The 23,669-nt window shown below is 42.2% G+C and overlaps 1 protein-coding gene across 3 annotated transcripts in view; it reads left to right on the top strand.

The window, feature by feature from the left end:
- The first annotated feature begins 8,004 nt into the window (after window positions 1–8,004).
- The window catches only part of sez6l (seizure related 6 homolog (mouse)-like), a 33,749-nt gene continuing 18,084 nt past the window's right edge, over window positions 8,005–23,669 (top strand). For 2 of the 3 annotated variants that reach the window (XM_079582874.1, XM_079582872.1), the window contains exon 1: window positions 8,006–8,318. In XM_079582874.1, coding sequence (XP_079439000.1) covers window positions 8,222–8,318 — 97 coding nt within the window. In that variant the 5' untranslated portion in view covers window positions 8,006–8,221. Of the gene's footprint in view, window positions 8,319–23,669 lie in introns of all 3 variants that reach the window. The other variant, XM_079582873.1, reaches the window with a different exon arrangement.

Genomic DNA, 23,669 nt, shown 5'->3' with positions numbered 1-23,669 from the left:
AAAATGCATCAAAAGGCCATGAGCGATACTTGTGATCATTGACATTAAACCTGTTAATTTAGTCTCTGTTAACCATAATCTGACTCATGTTTTCAGATGATATTTAATATCACTAAATCAAATGCACTTCCATTTGGGACCTATGTAAGATATAATCCTTAAGGAAGGAAAACTAGCCTCAAATTAAACCCAATGGACCAATTTCAAGGAAAGGAAATACTTTGAATTTGTTTTGCCTTGTGTTTATGGCAGATGATTTTATATAATTCATTGAAAGCTCTAGCCACAAGGGGGGTGCTCAGCTTGGATAGAGAGAAGTGCTCTACAGTTAACATTTGGGCAACTCCACTGAAACTGTGGTGCACTGTGTACAGCAAATATGCCCACATACCCCTGAACCTCCTAATCAACACATCCTTCCACTCAGTCTTGAACTTTTGAGTAAGGTCCTTTTCAAACGCAGCTGAATGAGCTGGGCCTTGCGTCTGTGAAGCGTTTTTGAGTGTGGAGGACTCTGGAGCTGTAGAGCGAGCGCATGTACCCCCACACACCACCGGTTTTGGACTATGTTGTGAGTAAACAGGAGAGCGCATGGCTCGGTCAGTGCTGTGGGCGCATCCACTTCTCTCTCTCTCTTTCAAGCCTTCAGTGTAGTTCCAGTGTCTGAGTGAAAACGTACGAACGCTGACTCCTCCAGCGCCATGAGGATCGTTTATACGCCTCTATCATTATCAGCTATATTTTATTTTGTGCCCAGACAACACCGGAGCCGTGCGCAATTGCGCAGCGTAAGCTCCTTTTCCACATACAGGCGCGTGTCAGCCGAATGACTCTTTCATCCGCTTTGTCGAGCTTAGAGGGAACTGTGTCTGTAGAGACAGAGAAAGAGAGAGGGGTTTTCACCCCTCTCTCGTTCCCCGCTCTCGCAGTTTCAGGGGCGGAAATAGCTACTTGTTGTGGAGTTTGGGCTGGTCTTTAATCTGACAGAAAGCGGGAAAAAACACTGCGCATAATGAGTGATACGTTTCTTTGCCCAGTTTGTAGTGGCTATACGGTAAATCTGCAGGCGTATCACGTAGACTACACCACTGGTCGCATAGTGTCTGGGCAGTGCCGGTTTGGCAGTGAGGAGGGGATAGGCTTGTCATCGGCTCAGCATACATTACCCAGGTCAGGGCAAAAGACAGGTACTGAGCAGACACCAGTTCACTTTAAACATAGGCAACATGAGTTAGTGAGTAGGGTCTGTCTGCAGCCTCTGGCCCAAGTGTAGGCTACCTGTCTGCGGCCGTGAGGTGTGTCGTGAAGTAGTAGGCGTGTCATGTCGTAACCGCTGTAGACTAGAGGCTAACACTCAAAATGTCTCCTCAAACAATGAGGCTGGAAACCGTGAACCTTAAGATTAGGCATTAGAAATCAGTATTTTAAGATTAGGGCCAAGGACTGGTTAAAGCTCGCATAATCCATAACAAAATTGGTGTAGGGACGTCACTTCATGACACACCGACTTCACGACACGCCTCTTGCAGCTGCAGACGGATGCTACTCCTCTGGCCTGCTAGAAAGAGGCGTGTCTTGTGGTGACACCTCAGACCAGAACACAGGTAAGGGGAACATACTGTCTTGCAGTCACAAGTAGTGACAGATGCTCATGTTTTGTTTGTGAAAAGGAGCTAGTTCAGTAATATTAGTGTGTAGTCAATGCAGGAATGTTGGTTAAAAGTTGTATGAAACTAAGCAGACTTTGCGGGAGGTAGCATTATGATGCTAACTAGCTAGTCTGCTTTAGCTCCCGCTTGTTTATTTAAAACCTTGGGACAACCCTCGCTGGTTTGACTGTTATGTCTCAGGACATTTGATGGAGAGAAGATTCAGGTGAGGACAGTACGACAGAAGATGCAGGGGGAACGTCATTCATTCACTGATCGGGAAGGACTCATCAAAACATATACACTGTGTTCCAAATTATTATGCAAATCACATTTTTCTAAGATTTTCTAAATTGTCAACTCAAATGAGAGTCAGCATAATTTTCAAGTCTTTAACTGGTAGAGGATCATTTAAATGTGGTGGAAAAAAATTCCTAGTGATAACAGTATTTTTTTCAAAAATAAATATAGTAAAAACCTCAAAATCTACTGTTCCAAATTATCATGCAACTCATTGTTTCAATACATTTTAAAGCTTGTAATTAACTGAAAATGGTCATTTGTTGAATTTGTAGCATTAGGAGGTCATATTTACTGAAATCAAAAGCTATTTCAATCAAAAAAATATTAACAGGTGAAGTTATATTTTACCATAGGAGTCCTTGTGTGATAGCAGCTTCAAAATTCTTAAATCCATTAAACTTGTGAGTTTTTGGACAGTTTCTGCTTGGATTTCTTTGCAGGATGTTAGAATAGCCTCCCAGAGCTGCTGTTTGGATGAAAACTGCCTCCCACCCTCATAGAAGTTTTTTTTGTTGAGGCTCCGAAGGTTCTCAATAGGGTTGAGGTCAGGAAAGGAGGGGGTCCATCATGAGTTTCTCTCCTTTTATGCCCATAGCAGCCAGTGATGCAGAGGTATTCTTTACAGCAGGACATGGTGCGTTGTCTCTTAATTTTGTAGCATAGAAGACAGTGGTCAGTCAGAAACTCCACATATTTTTCAAAGGTCATTTTCACACCTTCAGGGAGCCTAAAAGGGCCTAAAGGGGCCGACCAGCTCTCCCCCCATGATTCTGGCACAAAACATGACTCCGCCCCCTCCTTACTGACGTCACAGCCTTGTTGGGACATTGTGGCCATTCACCAACTATCCACTACTCCATTGATTTGACCACCGAGGGTTACACGGCCTCATCAGTGAACAAGACTGTTTGAAAATGAGTCCTCATGTATTTCTGAGCCACTGCAGCCGTTTCTGTTCATGAACATTCAATTAACCGTTTAGGGGAGGCCCGGATAGAAGGTTTATGCACAACTGCAGCCTCTGGAGGGTCCTACACCTTGATGTTCGGGAGACTCCAGAGACACCAGCAGCTTCAAATACCTGTCTGCTGCTTTGTAGCTGCTGTTCTATTCATCTGATGTGTTTGTCTGTCAGAAACCGTCCATATTGTGCCTTTATCTGCACAAACCTGTGTGTGTCTGAATCATCCACAAATCTCTTATCAGTACGATGATTACACTTAATCTTTCATGAAATATCGAAGGTTTTCATACCCAGACCAAGGCATTCAACTATTTCATGCTTTTCATCAGCAGAGATCCTTTTTCAGTAGTTTTTCCCTTAACTGGGCTTAACCTGAAAACTAATCATCACAGGTCTGTGAGATTAATGTCAGTGATTCATAGAGCCCTGAGACACAATACCATCCATGAGTTTCATTATTATTAGATAGACTGCGGACTCTACGGGTCAGTTCCAGTCAACTGAAGAACAGTTTCGTACACAAGGCCATCGGGAAGCTGAACTCCCTGTCCTCCACCCCACCCCTGTTCCCCCTCCCCCCGCTCCACAATCAAGGATGAGAGAAATCTAATTTCAAACCATTCACATGGTTTGACAAATGAAAAATCTTGAATCTTGGACCACAGCTGCTCTTGGGGTAGCTGACCCTCCATCCGCCACACACACTGCGCTGACTGTCAAGGAATCCAGGAGTGTATTCATGTGAGCACCGATCCTCCTCAGAGACATGGATCACAAAGACCATCCCAGTTACAGACAGTGCCTTGTCATCAGACTCATCACTTTTACAATTATTTCTAACAATGAAGAGTAAGTGAAGCAAAGCCAGAATACAGCCATTTTCTGATGAATAAACACGCTGATGTTTGATATTTTTGTTTTTTAACTGTCTTTCACCATAATTATTTCTACATGGGGCTGCAATTAAATCATCTTCAGATGCTTGATTTGATTTATGCTCTGTAAGAGGCTACTGCACTCCCGGTGTTAGTAATTATACAGCAATTTTAACACGCAACATCCAATCAAATATTGACAGGGTACATGTTTAGCAAATAAAAAAATACATATATAGCATCTTGTATGGGTTAAATAATTAATTTATTTACATTTAGAATAACAGGCCATGTGGTCAAGAGGCAGAGTATGTCTGCCTCTTGACGTACTGGACATGGTGCAGGGATAAACGTGTCCTTGCACGTGTCCCCTCCGACTAACAGTCCACAATACAGTAAGCAATGGGCACTGAGTCCGGCGGCCTACAGTGCAGCACAGACAACCACACCTCGAAAACATCAGGCACCACAGAGTTATAAGGCAGCGGCAACTGGAGACATCGGGCAGAACAGGCATACGGCATTAGGATAGTTGGAGTCTGAAGACATCAGGCCGCCATGCACCATGGCAGTCGCGGGACATCCTGACAACAGGCCTAGGCCAGGCTCCCAGCTCTGGCTCGGCACTGAGGTCCAGGCACCCCGAGGCATGGTCAACTGTGGTCGGACACAGGAAAATCCCAGCCACCCCGGAACACTGCCATTCCCATCCGCGGCACAGTCCCACACTCACACGGCACCAATGGGTTCGGGAATCGACGGGGTCACCAGGCACACCAACGCGGGACAGTCTGGAAACGGGCTCGGTGGGCTCTGCAGCGTCAGGCGTACGTCCCGGAATTGCTCGGCTCTAGTCTGGCAGTACACGGTGTGCAGCCTCACTGTCTGCGGCAAAAGTCCAATGCTGCACAAGATCCGCGCCAAAACCTCAGTCCAAAAGCTTCACTCCGGCAGGGTGGTAACGCCGGCACCGCTGCCACCACGGGCCAAGTGGTCAAGAGGAAAGGACAGGCAGAGTAGGCTATGTCTTTTTGACCGGGGATAAACGTGTCCCCTCTGTTTATTAACGAGCGAACAGAGAGAGAGAGAGAGAGAGAGAGCTTGGGAACAGCATTCAAATACAGTGCCAGGAGCATGCGCACTACATCACTCGCTTACAAGGATAAGTTAATGAATTTAAAGTTCATGTGTGCAGCCAGTAATCTAGGGATTAAAGGTTTTTGTATAACCGCACAGTTAAATCAAGTTCACTGCAGCTGTTTCCATAGTGACGACAAACAATTGAGCTGGAACTAGCTTCAGGTAGAACGGCTTAAAAAGTAAATTAACTCCTGGCCAGGACTTTAACGAAAGTAAACAGACCCAAATGAACAGTTTCCGTTTGTGGCACCATGATATGCGCAGATTAAACAACGAGGTCGAGAAGCCATGCATTAAACAGTTTTAATGCACTTGTAAAACTCCACTTCTGTTGAATGTCCCATGTTGTGCATTAAAACTATATAATGCACGGCTCCTCGTTGTTTAATTCTTACTTACTCACTTTTCCATACTGAGATATGTTCTTACCTGAGCTTAGACGAGTTGATGCGTACCTGTCTGGTCTTTGTGCGTGCGCTCAGTCACTCAAAACAACCAAAGATGTTGTTAGCATTTGGCCTCTCCCAGCATATTCCTATAGATCCAAACGGGACTGAAGTTGGAAGCAACCACGCTCTTTCACAGACACAAAGACCAGACAGGTACATATCAACTTGTCTAAGCTCAGGGAAGAACATATCTCAGTATGGAAAAACGGTGGCCTGTTCCTCTAAGTAGAGAGAAAAACAGAAGCTTTTCTGTTTTTTTTGTGTTTTTGTGCCATGCCTCTCCACAGTGTTACAATCTGCGCATTCGCTGTGCCACATCAGTGGGAGACCTTCTCAGTGATTACATCTCAGCAACGCGATAGAGCAGGAATTATATGAGGTCTCATTATGCTGCATGGAATTGAAGCATGATTTAGTGCGATAAAGCTGGCTCTATAGGACTGTGCCACAAAGACTTCTGCAACTAAACAGCAGCAAAATTACTCTAAAGCCTGTTTATGATAATGAATTGGATAAATTAAGACAATAACACGAGATAATTCAATTGAATACTTGCAATGTTTGCAGCCTGAAGACCATTGGACTCGTCTGTAAAGTCAGCAGATGTGTTTTCTCAATATCAGACACAGGCTACTATATGCCTAAGGGTATGTAACATGGACAACAGCCGCATACACCCGATTCAACACTGGAAGACTGCACATTATTTGTTTTTGTTGTTGTTGAAAGTCTATTGCAACACACTGACCACCTCTACTACATCAAGTCTGTCCTGCTCAGTGACCTAAAAGACATGCATGCTGAATACGTGTAAAGAGCACACCGTTTTTCTCAGATGCATTTTTAAAAAGAGAGAATTGTAATTTTGTGTAACATCTCCACGTTTGAGTATCCCCAAATTGCATCTCATAGTTTTCCCCCTTTATAAAAAAGCTTTTTCGTAACACTGCAAAAATCCATTGCATGACTAATATGTAGAATGAGAGAGGCACTTTTGCCCTTCTCAGAGCATGACTTCTCTTGCACAGTGAAACAGAGTGAAGCAGCGTCACAAAGCTGGCTGAGGGCACAGGCTTATCCCATCACATGTGAAGAAAACACACAACAGTAGCATGAAAAACACACAATGCTGAATGCAGATAAAAAGAAGCAGGATGGGGCTGCTAAGACGAGTGCACGGAGGGATTAGGATGAGAAGGAAGAGAGGCAGCCAGTATACTCCAGATAGAATATCTGTCTCCTTTTGAGGCTGTTGTCTAATCGGCTATTCTATGGTTATCAGAAATGGACGAGGCAGCACTCCACCACACACGCTCCAAACACTGTCTGAGGGGAGAAAAATCAAGGAGTTTATTCATGTGAGCGCCGATCGTCTTCAGAGACACTGTATCACAAAGACAATCACTGTAGCAGACACTTGCCTTGTCATCAGACTCACCACACAGGCTGTGGCATTTTTTTAACTTTATAACATCTCTGACAACAATTAAGAGTAAAGATGCAACCCAAGAGCAGCCAGAAGCCAAGACATTTAGTGACATTTAGCATAAAAATAAAATAAATGCAAGGCAAAAGCATCCACATTTGTAGTGTCTGCCCCTCAAAGATTTATTTTCATATTGCTGGTTTTATTCATTGAAGATCTACTTGTTGTTAACAGTTAACAGATGCGATGTAGTTGACAACCAAAAAGAGACTTTGTCAAATTCAGGCCTCTGTGTGATACTTTGTTTTTTCTTTAGTGTGAAATTTGTGTCGTCAAATAATCTATACATTTCTGGGGCGTCTGGAACATGCTGCATTTTAATCACCACAGGCTCTGAATCTGTGTCCAGAGCCAACATTTGTCAACCTTTAGTGCCGGCTGTGATAGGACGGTGTCAGACTGAAGTGACTGTCACAGTGAAATACAGATACTTACTAAGATGAACAGTATGGGACGAGATGGCTCATAAGTCAGGCCTTTTGTTACACTCCATTAATTTGCTTTAAGGGGCGCAGTGATTTTGTTGGCATCAGAGTCCCACAGCTTCACTGTGACTTATTGGACCAAGTCGGACCACTTATAGTAGCATGAATGTTAATGCTTTGAAGATGATCTTTACTGTGTGGATTCACGTTCTGTGCCTGACATCTCCATTGACCTACATACAGCGCCCTTGTTGATAAGTCCTACCAAGACAAAAGTAGCCTAGAACAGATTTATGTTTATGGTATTGTCCCTCACTGAGGACATTTGTCTTGAGCAGATGGTGTTGCTTCAAACACGTGCACAAAACTCTAATACGCAATAAAAAACACAGAAACACGATGACAATCAGAAAGTACAATGATAAAACAGTGAAATATTTCTACACAATATAAGAATTCAACCCCACAGGCGTCCAGCTATACATGAACTACAGACACAGGGCTCAGTACAGTTCACTATAGCCTTTTGAGCTGAAGGTTATTTCACTTTTCTCTTAGACTCTGATTATGGTCTACATGGGACATAGATCCCACTTCACGACAACCCAAAAGTTGCGTTCCATTTTTTTTTTTTTTTTACCACGTGCCTGTGTTGGCTGAATGTACACGCGGGAAGATGCGAAAGAATCAGAATAGAGAATGAGACGAGGGAGGGGGCGGTGAGAAGAGTCCTCGGAGCACAGGCTCAGAGACAGGCACGGCGCAGCCACACAAGGAGCTCTGTTCACTCTGGAGCATGCCTCACTGACACGCTCTTCACTCGGACAAAAGAGGACATCCCTTCCCCGGGACCGCGGAGTCGGTCACCTGCCCACCTCGGGCTCCTCTTCAGTCTTCACCGGGAAACCGCGTCGACCGGCCACTGTAGCCATGTCGTCGGGCGCCTGCTCGTTCAGATACGGACTTCCGAAGAGCTGGTCCCCGGTCCTGTGGCTGATGCTTTTGGGAAACGGCATATCAGCGGGAGGTGTGTTTTCTGCATCTTTGAATGTCTTTGTTGTAATGTTATGTCGCCTACTTCGTGAGCGGATTGGCTCCGCGCGTGCTCCTGTAGTCTGAAGCATCCCTTTGAAGTCCCAAAATAAATGCTGTTGCGAGCTATTTACCAGCGTGCGTTTTGGCACCAGCAGCAGCAGCCTGCATAGTCACACAGACACGCACTGAGCCCACGCTGACGAGCCCACTCGTGTGCGTGGGAGCCTCGACAAGTTACTCTGCAAGAGAGAGATCTTCACCTGTCAACGCAGCGAAGAGTGAGAGGCAGGGGATTCCTTCAGTCTGAGCATCTTCAGCCAGGTCCACGGAATGCAGTTTGTGTAGAAAACAACGTCACTGCGGCGATGATGTGTTTTTCACTTTCACTTGACGAGTTTTGCACATTTCCTTTCGTTGAATTCGTGCCATGTCCCTCTCAGCTTTATCTGACCTGTACGTGCGCAGGAGCAATGATTTGATGGTGTCAGAAAGAAGGTTAGACTTAGACATGAGACTGACATTGAGAAAACAGTTTGCTGAGCCCAGTGTGGAGCTGGCATGTTCTGCTGCCCAAATATCACTGAAGCCTCTTACATTGAAAATAGAGATGGATCTTCTCTCTAGAATTGTATCTCGGTACTCGATGCTTTAAAAGGCTGGGGGATTTGAGATGAGCGCAGGAGTGATATTTGAGAGTTGTCTTGAATATCATAAAATCTATACATTATTAGAGTCCTATAGTTTTTGCAATGGAACATATTGTTTACAAATGCTCTAATAATTACCACCACCATTTCAACACAGTAAGTTCATAATTATTAAACAAAAATTAAAGCAATAGTTTTGTTTTGTTTTTAGCAAATCGGGTCAAACAATCAAATTCAAAATAACCCAAATAAGGGAAATCATGAACTGAACTGTCGCACATTCTTCAGTTACCATAGATTGGTGTTTGTAAATCTCAGTCAGACGAAAGACCTCAGTTCTTTTATGAAATGGATATGACTTTACTACTTAAACTTGTTACAGCGGCTCTTAAAACACTCAGTAAAGTAAGCACACGAATAATGTGGCTTCTCGCAATACGGATGTTGTATCAACCTAATATTGCGAAACACATTTTTTGCAGATATGTCGTGCAGCTATAAAAACAAACCGTTTTCTATTCTCTAGTACCGTTTAACACAAAATCGTTTCCATTTTATTCCTTTAAAGTCCACTTTAAACAATGAGCTGGAGCCCGCTCGATTAAAAGACCATGAAGTAATGTTAGAGAAATAACAATGGTGTTCGAGAGGATAGATGAAAAACAGGCAGCAGTCTGGATGTCTTATGCAGGAGAAGTTTATTTACCATCGGTGCGGGACCCGGAGACATGAACTTGTGACATTGCGCTAGTCCTACCATTCAAGTCTGTCTATGCTTCCACAGAAGAGGGATAAATACCCTCTCAGAGCGTCATACTGATACGCAAGCATTCAGTGGCTGAGAGTGGGCGCCTGAGCCTCACAGTCAAGGCTATGACAGAGATAGTACAACTGTACAGCCTGACCCAGTATGATAAATAGCGATTTAATGTTATCCTCTAACAAATAAGTTAGTATTTGTTGTTGTTTTGCATTATTAGGCACCATGTTACCGTGCTGTGGGCTGGCCACCGATTAGTGATGTTGTTAGGATTTGGTCAGGATTAATAAACAATTCAATAAGAATGCTTGTAGAACCCCCCCAAAAAATAAAATAAAGATAAATAAACACCATGCTAATATTTCACATTAACAATACATTTGATCATGATTCAATTCAAATTTATTGCATAGTTCTGTGTTTCCTGCAAACCTGTTTTTTGAAAAAGTTGGTGTGATATTTTGGACTGTAAGTGATGTAAGATACATAAGATGGTTATAGGGACGCAGGGACGTTTTGCTGGGCTGCATCTGACAATGTGATGGGAATGGGTGACATGTACAAGATGAAAGACGCGAAGAGGAATGACAAGTTGAGCTCTTATAAGGAGGCAAGCAGCAGAGACAGAGACAGAAAGTTGGAGGTGACCTTATTCTAATCAGTGACACTGGGCCAGCCACGGCCTCAGCAGCAGCAGCAGCCGCCGCCGCGGTGCAAAGCTCATCAGGGTTTAGTGGAGGAGGCTCACCTTTCTTCTTTCTGCTCAGAATATAAGCAGCTGATTATCATGATGTGTCATATGCATACGTCAGCCATATCATTATGACCAGGTGTAGTTTAATCCTCTGGTCCTGGCGCCTCAATTGTCTGGTTACAGAAGCAGGAAAGAGTGCTTTGGGCCAAAAGGGAAAGGCTTTCTAGATCAGACTGTATTAAATACTGTGGCGTGTTAGAGTGTCCTGAAGTCCAGAGGTGTCTATGGGAGACTGCTCAGGTAGATATAAGGCAATGCTCTGATCCAGCAAATGTCAAATAGCTGGGGAAAAAAATCATTGCCATTTGTAAAAACAACAAAACAAAAATAATCCATTGTAAGAAAATTCCTAGTTTGTGGACCTGTTGACTGACAATGGTAATAACACCTATTATTCTGATTCTGAAACATTACTCAGCGCTTTCAACACCAGTAAAAAGTTGCATAATGTGGGGCTATGTGTGACCTAATCACATCTGGCACACTGAATATCTATTGTTAAGTTATTCCCACTCTACATCAGTGGGTTCAATCTATAGCTCTATAGCGTAGGACTGTAGCTCCACCCTTTTCAAATACATTCCCCAAACACTTTACACATTTCTACATGAGCCTGATAAGTCACATTTGATTAATCATCTTTATAATGGCATTTTGTATCTGTGCATCAAATGAATATGTAATGATCGACTGAACCTAAATACCATTATATCGTCAAAGCATAAGAACCTCTATGACATTATATTTTGTAAAAAATAGCTCAGCTAGGGAAAAATGTCAGAGACCCATGCTCCACATATCTCTACAGTTTCTATAAAAGGCCAGTAGGTTTTGGGGCCGTACTTATTTATGCAGCTTGTGTGGTGCAGATGCAAGCTGCCATTAGTCCAGTCACCAAAGTGTTCTCTACACACAGGCATATGGTCCAGGCTCCTGCAAAAAACAGTCCCAGTGCAGGCTCTACACAGCAGTGAATTATTCAGTTTGTGACAGTATTTGATGCATCCTCTTGTGATCGCCTGGCGCTAACCTGCTGTGTTTTGGTGACATCAAAGGCACCAGCCTAATGCAGGGGCGGGAGCATGGTGTACACCGCAGGACAGGCCAGTCTGCCTAAAAAGGCCGAGGTTTGTGTGATTTGTGTTTTGCTGTGCTCTGCTACTGCTTTTCTTAGTATCTGGGATTATCCTCACTAGGAAGACGGCAGGATTGCACGGATGCTGCTGCGGCTGACACTTCTGTACAATAGAAGCAATTAACTGAAGCTTAACTTTGTCAATGTCTGTTTTAAGCCACACTGCAGTGGAACTAAGCCATATGGCTTTGGCTTTTATCTTGACCATTTCAACTCAAACTCAAAGCCAAACTCATATATAGCTTCCAATAGTTTCTAATGTCGACAAAGAAACAGGAAATAAAATGTGCTTTTAATGTGAGCTAAAACTGGAAAAGTTTGAAAACACTGTCCCCGACTCCCCTTCAAACTTAAGCAGATTGGCTGTGTGCACCCAGCCCCTTTTAAAAGGCTGGTATTTCAGCAGATATTTGCCTCAAAGCTTATACTAAGCCTTTTCTGTTACTTCTGTCGTTTGCCTTTGATTCTGATTTCAGACTGAAGTTCTGTTGACGAGACTGCGTTCTTGTGTGATAATCCTGCTTTATATTTAAGCTCTTTACATGTCTTTTTTACCTCGTCACTGTGTTCTCGTGGTCTTAGATGTGCCATGGCCCTTGGTGGTAAAGGTTACGCCCAGTGAAGTTACAGACAGTTATACATTGTTTTCAGTGTGATGTTTTTGACATGGGCCGTGGGCCTCATTGTGTTGCTGCTGCCTCAGCGCTGCTTCAAGGACTGACTCACTCACTCCTGTCACCGTGAGTTCAACATTTTTTCTTCCACTTTTCCACTGAGCCTTGTCAAATCAGTGTGCATAAATGTACTGGCTAAGAAAAGAGAACACTGAGTGGTTCAAGCCTAAGGGTTTGTTTGAAAGTACACATAAACGATGCAATATGGAAAGGGCTGTTGCTGAATGCAGATTTGTGTAAGTTGGTAATAAAAATAAAGTAAGTGAGGCTATTGCGTTGTTTTGAAGAAAGCATGTTTGCTGCATTGAACAACTAACTGCTGTATCCAGGAGTGCATGCACCATTCATTTGATTTATTTATTTTCCTTCTGGCTAGATTCTTTTGGAGATATAGGTATAAATCATTATTGTTTGACAAATATACTGCACTCCCTCGAACTGAGGCTGAAGAGCACAGTGTACTCTATTGTGGATTAGTTTGGTCTAAGTTGAATAAAGCTGAAGGGAAGTTGTCTTGAATCAAGCGTGCAGGTTTATTTGACGTGGAGATCCATTTTGCACAGGTTGATTGGGCCGCATTTGACAGCATTTTATTTGTACATTTATTTGTACAAAAAAACAAAAACAAAAATATGTTTATTTCAAATTTATATTGTTTTGATTTTATTGTAAAGCACTTTGGTCACAATGTGTGTTGTGGAGGGTTCTAAGTACAAATAAACGATTGATTGATTGGTTGGTTGGTTGGTTGGTTGGTTGGTTGGTACAAAGCTGCTCTTTCTATTCAGAGACAGAACACAGTATTAATACATACAGATTGCTGAAGATGTGGACCAGTGGTGTGACAGGTCAGGGTAGTCTCAGTCTTAGATTGTCAAAAGGCAAAGATGAAATGTAAAGATACATTAGACTCCATGGACGAGACATGTCCATCAATTAGATGACTGGTTTTCTGTAGGGAACAAAGGATATTATGATATATGTAATGATATTATGTAATGTTAGCTGTGTATAGGTCACTGCATGTAGGGCTGCAACTAATGATTATTTTGTAATCGATTAATCTATTGATTATATTTACGATTAATCAATTGGCTGTGAATGGTGTATGAAAATTTTCTTTTTTCAAAGAAATTGATCACATAGCTAAAGTGGCGCCGCTTGAGGACGTATTGATGGAGTAAACTTAAAGTAAATGTTTGTAAGGGCTCTTACGCTCTTAGCGGTAATTCACAGCGGTAAAACACTTACTATAAAAACATTATACAACAACACATTTTTGCTCTATTTGAGTCTGTGTGAACCAGAAAACAATTAATCGATTGCTAAAATAGTTGTCGACTATTTCAATAATCGATTAGTTGTCGATTAATCGATTAGTTATTTCAGCCCTAACTGAAGATGTCCATAGAGCATAATTATGTAGCATGATGAGACATATACAGTCTATGGTCGATAGACCATAGACACTGTAATTGTGTTACAGACAGGCAAGGGTGGTCAAAGTACTTGATTTTATTACTGGAGTAAAAGTGCAGATACTAATCAAACATTTAAAGAGGGGGTATTATGCTTTTTTCAATCACATAGCACCAGTCTAAAGCACACTACAATGATGATGAAACCTTCTGTTGGTCTGTAAATGCAGTAAATTACAATAACTGCCTTGTATAAAATTGCTCTCTCAAAATGGCTGTAGCGAATGTCTTGAAATAGGCCTCTGTCTCTTTAAGAACCTCTGACTCTTTCCGACACGCCCCCTCCACACGCTGTCTATGGCATCAGTGGGGAGGGGGTTCTGCTGAGGAGCAGTGGTTGGTTACTCGGCTGGTGACGAAAGCTCAGAGGCGTCTCCAGGAGGTGGGGGCGTTCCTAGGAGGACTCAGGCAAACTTATCCCTAAAATGGCTGCCATCAGAGTTTTTACAGATTACTCAAAAATACGTGAATGTGCCAAGGCAACACTTCAGGCATGTTTTAATGAGGGAATGACTTAATAACATGATTTTGCATAATACCCCCCCTTTAAAATAAATGTTGCTCTGTCAAATTATTACTTAATTGAAATTACAGAAATATTTGCTATTAGAAAGTACAAATCTGTAAAAAAAACATGAAAGGGGCAAAACATCTTTTGTGAGTCAGTGGTATTCGACCTTGGGTTAATCAGTTCACGGTATTTATTTTCAGTCGAGCTGTGGAGCATCCAAGTGCTCTTTCGCAAACCAAAGTTGAATAGTTTGGGAGGAACTACACAACGTCATGTGTGGAGGACGAATTTAGGTAGAAAACATACAGATATAATACATTTCACAAAGACATGAAAACAATTGTCCACTTGCCATAACCAATTTTTTGATTTTATGACTTAAGCTCCTCATTTAGTTTCAGGATGGACAGATGAACAAAGGAGTTCCTCAATCTGACCTTATTAAAGCGTGGCACACAGTACCGCCACCCGATGGTGACTGCACATACTCAGGGTTCAGAACATGGCTGGGGTCTGAAGTGATGGTCTTAGCCCGCTGCATTGTGTTGTTATGGGACATGCCTACGCAGCCTCGTACTGTCCATCGTACTGTCCTACAGTCTTTGAGCAGATTTTAATCAAGTGTCTCAGTCCAGACTTGGCAGTAACAGAGAGACGGCTGTACCACACAGCGTTACACAGTACTGCAGGACACTGAGAATCACAGAAGTGAAAAATAGAAGCAGCACCTGACGAGACGCTCCGTGTGTCAGTGTATATGGTGAACAGCAGAGATGAGCTGACACAGCCCTGGGGGGAGCCGACGGAGGCTGTGATGGCAGAGGAGAGTGTATTGTTTACTTTGACTAGCTGGACTCTGTTGATGAGGAGGGATTGTAGTCTCTGAGATTGCAAAGTGAGGAGAGTGAGAGAGCGCCCCCCGATTGGACCAGGAAGCAGCTCCTAGTTTGCAAAATGAAGAGAGCGTTAGCAAACTTTAAAAAGTAAACAATACAGCTCCCAGCTTATATTTGAAAAGGTACGTGGCTAGTGCTAAGCTAGTGCGAGGCTGGTACATTTCTATGGTATCAGCTAGCCTGCATTAAAAACAGTCTGACCCGCTCCACAGTGCACCTGAGGCAAATCACTTATAACACCAGACTAACGATATGTCTGTGTCCATAGAATCATTTTTGGAATATAACTGACCTTGCATCACATGAACGATCGCATTTTGAGGGACTATTTTCTAGCAGATCACTCCGCCGCTGCGTAGCTTATACAACCACGAAGCTGATGCTTCTCAAACATAGGTTCTTTTAAATGCAAAGTGGTTAAAATTATTCTGTGGACATAGACATTTATATGGTTAGTCTGGCGTTATAAGTGATTTGCCTCAGGTGCTCTGTGGAGCGGGTCAGACTGTTTTTAATGCAGGCTAGCTGATACCGTAGAAATGCACTAGCCTTGCACTAGCCTAGCGCCACGTAACTCTTCAAGTATAAGAACTGCATGAATTACAAAGACAAATATCTCCAGAAATCAGCAACACTCTGGATAACTAGGAAATGAGGCCCTAAAATCCTGAAATATCCCTTTAAAGATTTATTTTGACATTCTGCACCTTTTATCTAATGATTATCGATATCAATACAGATACTTGGGGTTCGAGAATCTACTGATTCCTGATACCAACTGACACCAAAAGACTTCCTTAAAAGTGGCTTGCTGTGAGGGGAAAAGCGAGTGGTTCCCTTGCAAAGGAGATGTTACATTTCAACCAGTCTAACATTAAAGTTGAAAAACACAGAGGAACGATTACTGTACTTTACTGCATTAAATATCCTGACTGTTTCATGGATTTATGTGACCCAGTCATAGCTTCTGTCCTGGCCTTGATTCGTTGACTCTAGCATGACCAATGTTACTAACTGTGGTATTATGTGCCCAGATCAAAAGTAAAACATACTTTTGATCTGGGCACATAACACCACATTTGTTAGGAGGTTAAGAGCTTCCAAGTGAGATATGGCATGTCCATATTCACTGAAATGAAGTTGGTGTGAATTGTATTGGTTCAGTTTCAGATATTTGTATTCTTGTTTCTGGATCGGTACATACGTTTCAATGGTATTGGGGGCGTGAAAGTTGTCAGCCTGAATAACATGCTCTGTGATAATGATACCCTTGGTTTCTTTGATGATGCTGGAGGTTGTGATGCTTGTGTTGCTTAAACCCTGCATCTGTTGCTGCAAAATCAGTCCGACTCAGCAGTGATTCATTTTTGCTGGCCATCTTGTCTTTCTGATCATTTACTTTAAAAGAACCGGATGAGGACAAATCTGGTCAGCTCCAAAAGCCGGTCATAATCAATACAGCGCCTGGCGTGATTGATCTGAGTCATCAAGAGAGAAGGGGAAAGATTCCTAACGAAAGACTGAGAAATACAGCAGATGCTGCAAAAGCTTATATGTGATTTTATAGTGCGACTGAGACAGAACTGTGCTCACCAAACCATCTCATATCAACAGAAAGAGGTTGGTTATTATAGGAGGCCTTATGAATAATTAGTGTGTGACTAGTGGGCATCTACTGTATCTGGACCTCACACACACTATCATCCGCACCTTGCTCCTCTTCATTTCACTCGAGTGCGATTTCTGGATTTCCTTCTCTGTCTCATCATTTATTGCTGAAGGTTCATTGTGTTGACATTTGGGTCTGACTGCACCGAGGTCCAAGCTAAAAGCATTTCGTCTATCTCTTGAAATGGAGTTGCTCATCTGTAGCTCCCCTCTCAGTAAAAATACCCCTCAAGCTTTTCCTTTATTTATAGTAGATGACAAGCATAGAGCCCCATACCTGCGTACAGTAGAAATCTATTAATAAGCCAATACCACACAACTAATTAATGAACATGGTGCAAATGATTATGTCTTTAAAGTTGCTGAAAACCGGTACTGAAAAATAATCTTGAGATACTAAGTTTTGACAGGTCCTGCAACAGCACTGTTTTATCATTCTAGATCAGTGGTTCTCAATGTGGGGCCTGGGGCATGTGCTGCTCCCTGCAGGCTTATCTGCTCCAGGCTGTCGTGCAGCATCTGAGTCGAGCCTCTAAATGAGTCTTGAAATGTCTGTTTAAACTTTGGTCTTGTTTTACTTTTTTGTTCAGTTTAAAAATGACACAGTTTTGACTGGTAATTATGCAATACAGTGGGAGTGAGTACACCGTTTGGAATTTCTTACATTTCTGCCTAAATGGGTCATAAAATATGGTCTAATCTTAATTCAAATGATAGTAAACAGTGTATACTTAAAGTAATACGACCCAAACATTTACATTTGATCATATTTGTATTGGCCATAACATGTAAACATTCACAACAGTGTGGAATAAGTAAGTGAACCCCTGTATTAAATATCTGCTGATCCTTCTTTTGCTGCAATAATTGCTGATTAGACGCTCACAACGATCAGGATGAATCTTGGACCATTCCTCTTTACAAAACTGATGCAGTTCAGCGAGATTCAGGGGGAATACTTTCTTATTTCGCCCTGTCCTGCAAATGTTTACATGTTATGGCCATTAAAAATATGATAGCATGTAAATGTTTGGGTGGTATTAGTTTAAGCAGACACTGTTTACTCATTCTTATGATTTTGATGAAGCTCAGACCATATTTAGTGACCAATTTAGGCAGAAATGTAAGAACTTCCTTTCCGGCACTTACTTTTTCCTCCCCCTGTTTGTCATTTCTCTCAGCAAAATTACAAAGGACGCCTAAATTTGAAAATTCAAATGCAATGGAAAAGTGTTTCTTTTGGCATCTACATTGCCCTCTCAAAACATATGAGCAGGGTTTCAATGACCTGTGTCTCCCAGCCAGCACACAGACATAGTGCTTTTACAGTGTGACACTGTTATTACTGTAAGTTATACATCCCTGTTTCTACGTAGCCAACGTTTCGGAATCTGTTATCTGCACTGGGTTGTTTTAACATTGCATGTGTTGCTGCCATGTTTGGGGAGTCGTGCCTACATTTGGAAGGCAGGCTGCCAGGAAGTCTCAACCATAAAATAAACCAGTACAGATAAGGGATTAGTAAGAATCTTTGTCTGCGTTGGAAAAATCTTGTGCAACGCCAACTAACTAGACTCATATCCACTCATAGACTCATATTCCCCTTCATCCTTAGATGAAGGGGAAGGTTATGCAAATTTTTCAGAAAAATGTTTGGACACACGCGTTGTTATAAGTCTGTGTGCTTTTGAATCAAGGTCAAGGCATCCTGGCATGCCATTTGAACCAGTTGTATAGAGTTTGGATGTGAATGAATGAATAAATGAAGGTGTATTTCAGCTACAAACTATGTATTTTAAATGGAAATGCTTTTTAAGTCCTCAACAAGACCTTAGACCTATAGCGTACACTGCACAGTATATCGCTGACCTTGTGTGCTGTTCACCGCCAATAGGAAATTACATTGATCAGTCGCGTTGGCACTCCTCACCTCACACAGGAAATCATTATATGCTGTGTGCTTAGACAGCTCCAGACACTTCAGGAAAACTGCGTCATAATATCTGAGGAACACACAAAGGTATCGACAGTTTACTTTTGCTGTATTTCTTTGCAGATAGTTATGTCAAAGTCTGATACTGCACTGTGTCCTTGATCATTTGAAATAATGCTTCAAAATAAAGCTTCTGTTCACAGGGTGTATTTTAAATGTAAATGTTAGTGTCTTGCAGAGTGAGAGTTGGCTGAAATAACTACAGGGTTAGCCTCATTTCACAGAGATGGTGAATCTTTTTCGAGACAGATTTTAGTTTATGTTGCTGTAATAAGTGCAAGTTGTGCAAACTGCCATGTTGATTGGACAGTGGCGGTGTGGCTGGCTGACTGTGTAAACACACTGACATATAATCACGACACAGATTAGTGAACATCATTATTAATAATTGATATTTAGAGCATGAAATTGGGTGTGAACATTATATAAAAAGTTGTAGTAACGGCAAGATCAAAAACTGCTACCCCTTTTGGGTGTTGCTGGTGAGCAGTGGTCAGTTTGATCCACTTTCTAGCATCGTAATCGAAGCAGGCGTTGGCGACACAGTGGTTTCTGTGTGACCTTCAGAGAGCGCAGTAAGGGTACAGTAAATGCCTCTTAACACAGGGGTCTGACTGTAGGAGCAGGGGCTTTCTGATCTTTCAGGTGATGCAGTGTTGGTCAGACGCTGCATCTAATCAGGTCTTGGTGCAACTCAGGTGGAGAAAAACATTGTTGCCATGGAGATACTTCAATTCTTCCATACTTAGCCTGTTTACTGCTCCTTGACTCAACAAGCGTAGAAAAAAAAATCTCCAGGATTTTTTATCATTCTTAAAACGCATGCTTTTTCTAAACATTTTAATCTTCTGCAAACGTCGGTTTCATCTCAATCTGTGCACAGACAAAAATCTCTTGTCATGGCCAGCGTTCTTATTCGTGTGTATTGTGGCTTGTGTGAATGTGTGGGTAGCTATCGCGGAGGGTCTCCATGGAGAACGGACACGCTAGACAGGGAATGTCTCCCAGATGAAGCTGCTGTCAGTCTGAGGCCTGATGAAGCGTTAAAAAAAAAAGCCACCTCAGACTTTGCATAGGAATTAAATCAGGCAGCAACACAAACGATAAGCCTTTTCTTTTTATTCTGCTAAAATGTTTTGGGTTTTGAAATGTACCTAAAAACACAGTGCCACTTTTGAGAGCCTCCTTTTCAGTGTCAAGCTCTATTGTGGCATTGCAACCTCAGACTTGACTCTCTTGCAGGCGGTGTGTCTCTAGCCCCTATAGGCCATTGAGTCACTTTCTGTTTCTCCACTCAGAGCACTCAGTTGTGTTGCAGTGGCCTCAATCCCCCACAGTCCACGGACTTTTGCTCCTCTCTTGCCATTCTGAATGCTCTACTACCAGAGACTCAAAATGTCCCTGTGGATGAAGTCCCTTTCTCATAAAAACACAATATTATAGATTTGTAAGTTCAAGTAGACGCGTCAAGAGGGAGGTAGTGCCCCAAACAGAGTCTAGCTGTTCAGTATTCATGGCTTCAGTTATTCATCTAACAACAAGGCAAGCACATTAACACTGATGAAAATGAGAGTGAGGTGCTTTTCCCATTCACCAGTGCCACAGTCCATTTACAGCATATAAACTAGCCTGGCACAGCCATGCCCCACATACTGAGTTCTGGTTGAGCTTGATATCAATTGAACCTTTGTATTTGTTTATTGTATTGTATGTGTTTTAAAGGAACAGGCCACCGTTTTTCCATAATGAGATATGTTCTTACCTGACTTAGACAAGTTGGTGTGTACCTGTCTGGTCTTTGTGTGTGTGCTCAGTCACGCAAAAAGACCAAATATGTTGTTAGCATTTAGCCTCTCCTCTTCTCCTCTATGGGGCCAAAAGGGGGTGAAGTTAGAAGCGACAAAGCTTTTCCACGTTTTCCCTATTTAAATACGGTTATGTGAGTAGTTACACAATCCAAGTATTGTCACACAAAATTAAACATGTCGATTTTCTAAGCGGATAAAAAGGGGAACTATATTGTAAGGCGTAGTAACACCTTAGGAGCACTTCGACGTCCACGCAGTAAAGTCTTCACTCTTAATGAACGTTCTCTGCAGCCCTGAGCTCCTCCACAGGCCGGTCCAGAGGCGAGAGCCTAGTACTGGAAAGACGCCTCGCCATGAGTCTTTTTGTTGACTTTAGGAATAACTAGGAGACCCCTGCCGGAGGAACGAAGGGTCCGTGAAGGTTCATAGGGTAAAAGCAGTTCTGAAAGATAAGAAGGGCCAAGACCATTAAGACATTTAAAAACGTTTTTAAAAAAAAAGCTTAAAATTGATCCACAGACACACGGGGAGCCAATGCACAGATTTTGAACCGGTGTAATGTGGTCCCGCCTCCTGGGCTTCATCAGGACATGAGCTGCGGAATTTTGTAAAAGTTGTAAACCATAGATATTCTTTTTGGGAAGACCAGAAAGCAGGGCATTACAGTAGTCGATGCGAGTGATAAAAGCATGCTTCAACGGGCTTTTTTCATATGAGATACATCTATTTAATACTTGTTTGCACATTATCCTGTTCTTTGATTGTAGCAAAACGTCTAAGTTAATTTCTCCATTGTGAGATCAATAAAGTCCTATCTTATCTTATTTGGAGTTGTAAACTCAAGCTAAAGCACAGTGATAGAATGGATTTCATGACTGTACTGTTACCTATACTGTCGAAGTCTGCATCTGTCAACCTAATCACATACAGTTGTGCTCAAAAGTTTACATACCCTGGCAAAATGTTTTCTTTTTTATATATATGAATGATAACACAACCATTTTTTTTTCACTCATAGTTAGTGGTCGTGTGAAGGCATTTATGGTCAAACAACTGAGTTCGCTCTTTTTAAATCATAATGAAAAAAGAAACGGCCAAAATGACCTTGATCAAAAGTTTACATACCCTGGCAATCTTGGCCTGATAATATACACACAAGTGGATACAAACACATCTGAATGGCTACTTAAGGTCAGCATCCTCACCTGTGACCTGTGTACTTATTGTGTGTATAAAAGGTCAGTGTTTGGGCTCCTGACAGACCATCTTTCATCCAGTGCTGCACTGGTGTTTCTGGTTTATGAGTCATGAGGAAAGCAAAACAATTGTCACAGGATAAGCATGAAAGAGTAGTTGAACTGTATAAAACAAACCCTAATTAAGAAGAGAATGATGCGGGATTCTGTCGACCAACAAAAAATTCAGCAACAACTGGCTGGAAAATTGTTAGTGATGTAAAGAAAAACCCACATATAACTTCAGCTGAAATGCAGGACTTGTGTGGAACAGTTGCCTAAAGAAATTCATTACTTCACAAATGCCACAAAGTATCCATTTACAATATGCCAAACAGCACAGAGACAAGCCTCAACATTTCTGAAACAATGTCATTTGGAGTGATGAAACCAAAATTGAACTTTTTGGCCATAAACATGAACGTTACATTTGCAGGAGTCAACAAGGCCTGTGATGAACGGTGCACCATTCCTACAGTGAAACACGGAGGTGGATCACTGATGTTTTGGGCTACAGGAAACTTGGTCAAAATACCCCTGTTTGTACCCCTGGGTCTACAAAAGGGTGCATTGCATTGTGATGATGAGCATCTCTCTTAGCACGCCCAACTCTTATGCACCTTCAGTCAGTTTGTTCTGGAACCACAACTGATCCAATGTAGGCCAATGAGAAACTGTCATCTGCTGTTTATTCAGTGCCGTGTTTCTTTACTGTGAAATAAATTGTCTTCATTACACAAGATGCCTCCAGTGAGTCGCATGTGTTTCTAAATCTAGATGTATAGATGTAATTTCCTCTGAGGAGTCTGCGTCCCCTGTGCGAGTGTGCACCTTAGTTTCCTGTGTATCCTGCAAATGAAGGAAATAACATGCTGCACGTTATATTTAGGATTACATTTAATTCTCCTTCGGTGTCTTGGTTTTATTTTTTTCATTAAAAGAAAGAAGTCTGTTCAAGACTGTGGTAGCCGAGACCATGAAAAAGAAAACAACACGGTATCAGGGACGGTGCCTTTCTGTGTGAGCATTTTCTCCCCGTGTCTGTGTCGGCTTCCTCCGGGTACTCCGGTTTCCCTTACCACTAAAAGGATGTACAATAGGTGAACCCTCCAGCCAAGTGATGTTGACCATCAGTCTGGAACTACATCAGGAGATGGGTCCTCACGGGTTGCCCCAGCGGCATCAAAGGATGGGTCAAATGCAGGGGACAAATTTCCCTACGGGGGCCAATAAAGTACACACACAAACCATAAACTCAATGTTGACCGTACACATTCTTGGTGTATGCTATGTGCTGGGCTTAATGTGACTCGTGTGTGAAGGTTTCACTGAGGTGATAACATGACTGAAGTTAATCGTGCTGATGTGAACAGTGTTGTCTGATGTGTAATTGAAAACCTGAAAGTTATGATCGAAATATGCTCATGGTGACTTTTGTTTGTTTTTGTGTTTTTTTCCTGTTGTTGACATATCAGATATATCATAACTTATTTGACCCTTTTTAATAGATGACGATGTCCATCTGTCAGAGTGTAGTGGTTGTTGCAAGCAGCAGAATGGCAGTATAGCCATGCGGCTAATTGGTGAGGTTGGAGAATGAATCCATGTGTGTAAATGCTGCACTGTGCTGTATTTTTAAGTTGCTGGAGATGGCATTTTAGCATGCAAGGGAGAGCAGTTTGCTTGTCGATTTTTCTTTTTTTTTTCTGGTGCTCCCTCTCTCTTCCTTCGTGCTTCTGTCACGCTTAACGGGGATGTCTCCACTACACCTTTACACTCCTAAT

This window comes from Gobius niger (genome assembly GCF_951799975.1).
Source record: "Gobius niger genome assembly, chromosome: 2".
Lineage (NCBI taxonomy): Eukaryota > Metazoa > Chordata > Actinopteri > Gobiiformes > Gobiidae > Gobius > Gobius niger.
The sequence above is the reverse complement of the archived record's forward strand: the minus strand, read 5'-3'. Positions and strand labels throughout refer to the sequence as shown.